This window comes from Pelmatolapia mariae, linkage group LG10_11 (genome assembly GCF_036321145.2).
Source record: "Pelmatolapia mariae isolate MD_Pm_ZW linkage group LG10_11, Pm_UMD_F_2, whole genome shotgun sequence".
Lineage (NCBI taxonomy): Eukaryota > Metazoa > Chordata > Actinopteri > Cichliformes > Cichlidae > Pelmatolapia > Pelmatolapia mariae.
Window position 1 is genome coordinate 33,606,767 of NC_086236.1, and position 3,569 is coordinate 33,610,335.

Consider the following 3,569-nt stretch of genomic DNA (forward strand, 5'->3'; position numbering starts at 1 on the left):
GTGTGTACTTTTGCCACCTCTGCTGAGATCACGTTGCTCTGGGACACACATCCATATTTCCACCGTTTATATTTCAGTCAAGCTAGCAAACGATACCGAAATTCGGCTAGAGCCTTCAAAATAAAAGTCTCACAGCTCTAAAATAGATTAGAAAACTCAACAGTTAAATAGACAGATGAATGATTGTCGTCGCTATATGTTAGATGTGAACCAAACACTAATAGGTAAGGTTGAATTGCCATTCTAATGCCCCTGTTTTCGTCAATAGGCTTTACTTAGCTATGTAGTTAATATTAACCGGAGACAAATTGTGAAGTGATGGCGTCACAGCGGGTAACTTGACAATTGCTATCTTGACGATAAGGAAGTTTATCTTCACGTTTCCGGACTAAATCCCAATTTATTTAACTCGGGGGTATGTTCATAATCTCATTAGCTATTTCTGCTATCGGCATGTACCTCTTGAGGTGAGGTTGCGTTTTAATAACGTGTTTGTTAGCCATTACTAAGCGTAGCGTTAGCTAACGTTGCCTTGGTGCATATAGCTAGCATAGTGGATATTTTGTAATTTTACTTTAGGCTAGCTAAGTGTTCAGCGTACTGTAATGGGAGATGACAGAGCTCAATAGAATAACGAGCGATATGTAAAGGTATCCTTAGCAAGTAGTTTCGAGTGGCTTCTAAATGTAACAAGCTAACTATGCTATCGCATGTGTGAAGTGAGCACAGCATCCTCCATTGTTCATTCACTCTTCCAGAGCTGATAGTGTAAAGCTGTGCCTGAGCTATTTTCCTGCTTAACCTTGAAAGCTGTGTATGTTACAACTTAAATTTTAATTATATTAGTTTATTATGAGTTTAACTTATCGACTAACTCGAGCTCCAGAGGTGTCCGTGGCTCTTTTAAACATGCAGGAGAATAACAGATTATGAATACTACTAATCTGACCTTTCATCATGCCAGTTGTTTTTGTATAACCGTTAATCTAACATTAAACTCACATCAGAGAGACAAGACACGATTTACCGTCCACACTTTGTTGTTAATCAGACTGTTGAGCCTTCTATCAGACACCTGGAGGAGCTGAAGCACAGCAGAGACCTCAGAGCAGCTTGATACCTACCGACACAGTGTGTGAAGAATGTCTTCACCCATATACTACAATCAAGACAGTGTGACACGCTTCAAGAAAAGAAAGGCTCGTTTCTCTTTCAGTGAAGTCCACATATTGCTGGATGAAGTTAGGAAGCACCGTATGGTTGTTGTGGGTATGTATTAGCTTATCAGTTGCTTACAGCATTTAGGATTTTTTTAATTCAGCTCTTTCTGAAAAGATTGTGTCTGGAGAATGAATAAATGAGTGTGATGTGGCTGGTCATGAAAAACGTTACCAGCAGAGGTAATTGAAACATTTAAATGTGCAAAGTATGCAAGAACTGAGTGCGAATTTCTGAATTATAATAACTTTAATCTTATGCAGTCACTAACAGTGACAGGATTTCTTTTTTCATTCCCAAAGGCAAATTCAATCGTGGTGTGCCAACAGACATGAAAAAGCGCACATGGGCAGAGATTACTGCACGGGTCAATGAGATTGGAGAGTGCCAACGTGAGGTCATAGAAGTCATCAAGAAGTGGTCTGACCTAAAGTGTGACACAAAACGGAAAGTGGCTGCTATGAGGTCGGGGACAGTGCCCAACAGAGGCCTCAACTCACGCCTTTCCCGGGATCTTAACCAGACAGAGAAAATAGTCCTCCAGATACTGGAGATGGACGATGAGGAGCAGAGCTCCGGTGACTTCGGCCCGCTGGGGGAAGACGACGATGTGCCAGAGGAGGAAGAAGAATTGGATGAGGATGATATGATTGCAATGCAGAGCTCTCCTAATGGCGGGTTGGACATGACACCTATGCCTCCACCTTCTTCCTGCAAGATAGGACAGTCAGGTAGCAAAGGGGGTCACATATTGACCTCATTTCAGTCTAAACATGAGTGCATTGTGAACACACACACACATCCTATAAATTATTGCATGCAGTGTCTTTTTTCACATTCCTGCAATTAGTTTTATATGAACTGTTAATGTTGCAGGGGACTCGTCACAGCCCTCTTTTGATGTGCAATATGAGGTGCCTCCAGCAGAAGGTGAGCTGTCAAGAAATTGCTTTTCTGACTTATGTTAGTACTTAGAAAATGCTGATGTGTCTTATTTTTCTCAGATACTGAAAATGCATTTGGAGACTCGGACGATGAACAAAGAGACGATATGCTTCCTTCAACTCAGACAGCAAAGCCAAAAGACGATCACCAAGCTAACAACAGCACCCAGAAACAAGCGCAACCTCACACGTCTACTGGACCACCGGCATCTGCGGCTGCATTTCCGGCGCCCGGTCAGTCCTCGCAGAGCACGAGAGACAGCATGCTGCACAGTGCATCGCTGAGCCTTCAGGAGCAGCATGCCACTAACATCCTGCTGGAGACTGTGTCGCGCTCCCTGGAGCTTCTGTCGGAGTCAGTGCAGCAGCTGGCAGAGACTCAGCAGGAGTTTGTGCGTGAGTCGCTGCAGCTCCAGCGGGAGACGGTGCAGGTGCTCAGAGACTTCACAGGTGGAGCCATCGCACTCATGCATGACAAACTGAATGGACGGCCGGCGTTATAACAGCAGTGACACATGGAGATGAGGGTCTGTTATCTCACTGACGTCATACATGACCTTCAGGTGCAGGAACTTCTCGGTTCTTTTGGACTTCACCTGTGGTTTTTAAATCAGCAGATTTTCTGTGGTTATATTTTAAAACTATTGGTAGACTCATTGTATCGTTGGAATTACTGTTTGTGTGGTTGTATGAAAGTGGATTGCAAAAACAACCAATATTAGCCATAAAGAAAGAACATGGAGAGTTTTTTGTTTTGCTACTGACAGTGAGACTCCACCACATTTTCTATTGATAAAACAACTTGTTTAAAGCCTCTGAAAAGTTCTCAGAATGCGTTTGTGTGTCCTTATGTTGTACGTTTCCCTTACTTTATGTCTGGAGATTATCATGTGTACTGTAATGGTGAGTGGATGTCTGCACTTGACCATTATATGGTCTTTATGTCTGAGCGCTAACTGTGGTGTGTGTTAGATACTTTTAAAATACAAGTAAGTATATTATTTGTGATTGATTTTGGTTTTTTACATTGCAAACATGAACACTTGAATATGAAAATTTCACTAAGTTCTTTTAAAAATATAATAAACTGGTGTATTTAAACAGAACATAAGCCAGCCTCTGAGCTGTGATCTATAACATGCAAACACTCTACAATTTCCAAGTGTCCTTTTGTGCAGGAACTTAGTGCTTCCAGTGAAGCTACCATCTTTAAATTACACCCTGAAAGTCCTATTCTGATGACTAGCACAACTGAGATGCTTGGTTGATCTCTTGCAGTGTGTCAAATGGGAAACGTCATGTTGTGTTTGACTTTGAGAAAGAAGGTTAAGTCAGAGAGGCACATCTAGCGAATATGGGTCATTTCCACTGAATGTTCTTCCCTCAGGAAATTACAGTAGTGCTGTT

The 3,569-nt window shown here is 42.0% G+C and overlaps 1 protein-coding gene across 3 annotated transcripts; it reads left to right on the forward strand.

Annotated features, from left to right (window-relative positions):
* Nucleotides 1–313: 313 nt before the first annotated feature.
* Nucleotides 314–2,987, forward strand: zgc:153990 (uncharacterized protein LOC768125 homolog). 3 transcript variants are annotated; one of them, XM_063486250.1, is made up of 5 exons: nt 314–415; nt 1,052–1,269; nt 1,521–1,949; nt 2,095–2,148; nt 2,223–2,987. In XM_063486250.1, the coding sequence occupies exons 2-5, from the start codon at nt 1,143–1,145 to the stop codon at nt 2,663–2,665; spliced, it is 1,053 nt and encodes a 350-aa protein (XP_063342320.1). In that variant the 5' UTR covers nt 314–415; nt 1,052–1,142; the 3' UTR covers nt 2,666–2,987. The 3 variants fall into 3 exon arrangements, with proteins under 3 accessions (XP_063342320.1, XP_063342319.1, XP_063342322.1); XM_063486249.1 differs by having other exon boundaries at nt 334–467; XM_063486252.1 differs by lacking the exon at nt 314–415 and having other exon boundaries at nt 483–1,269.
* The last annotated feature ends 582 nt before the right edge of the window (nt 2,988–3,569 follow it).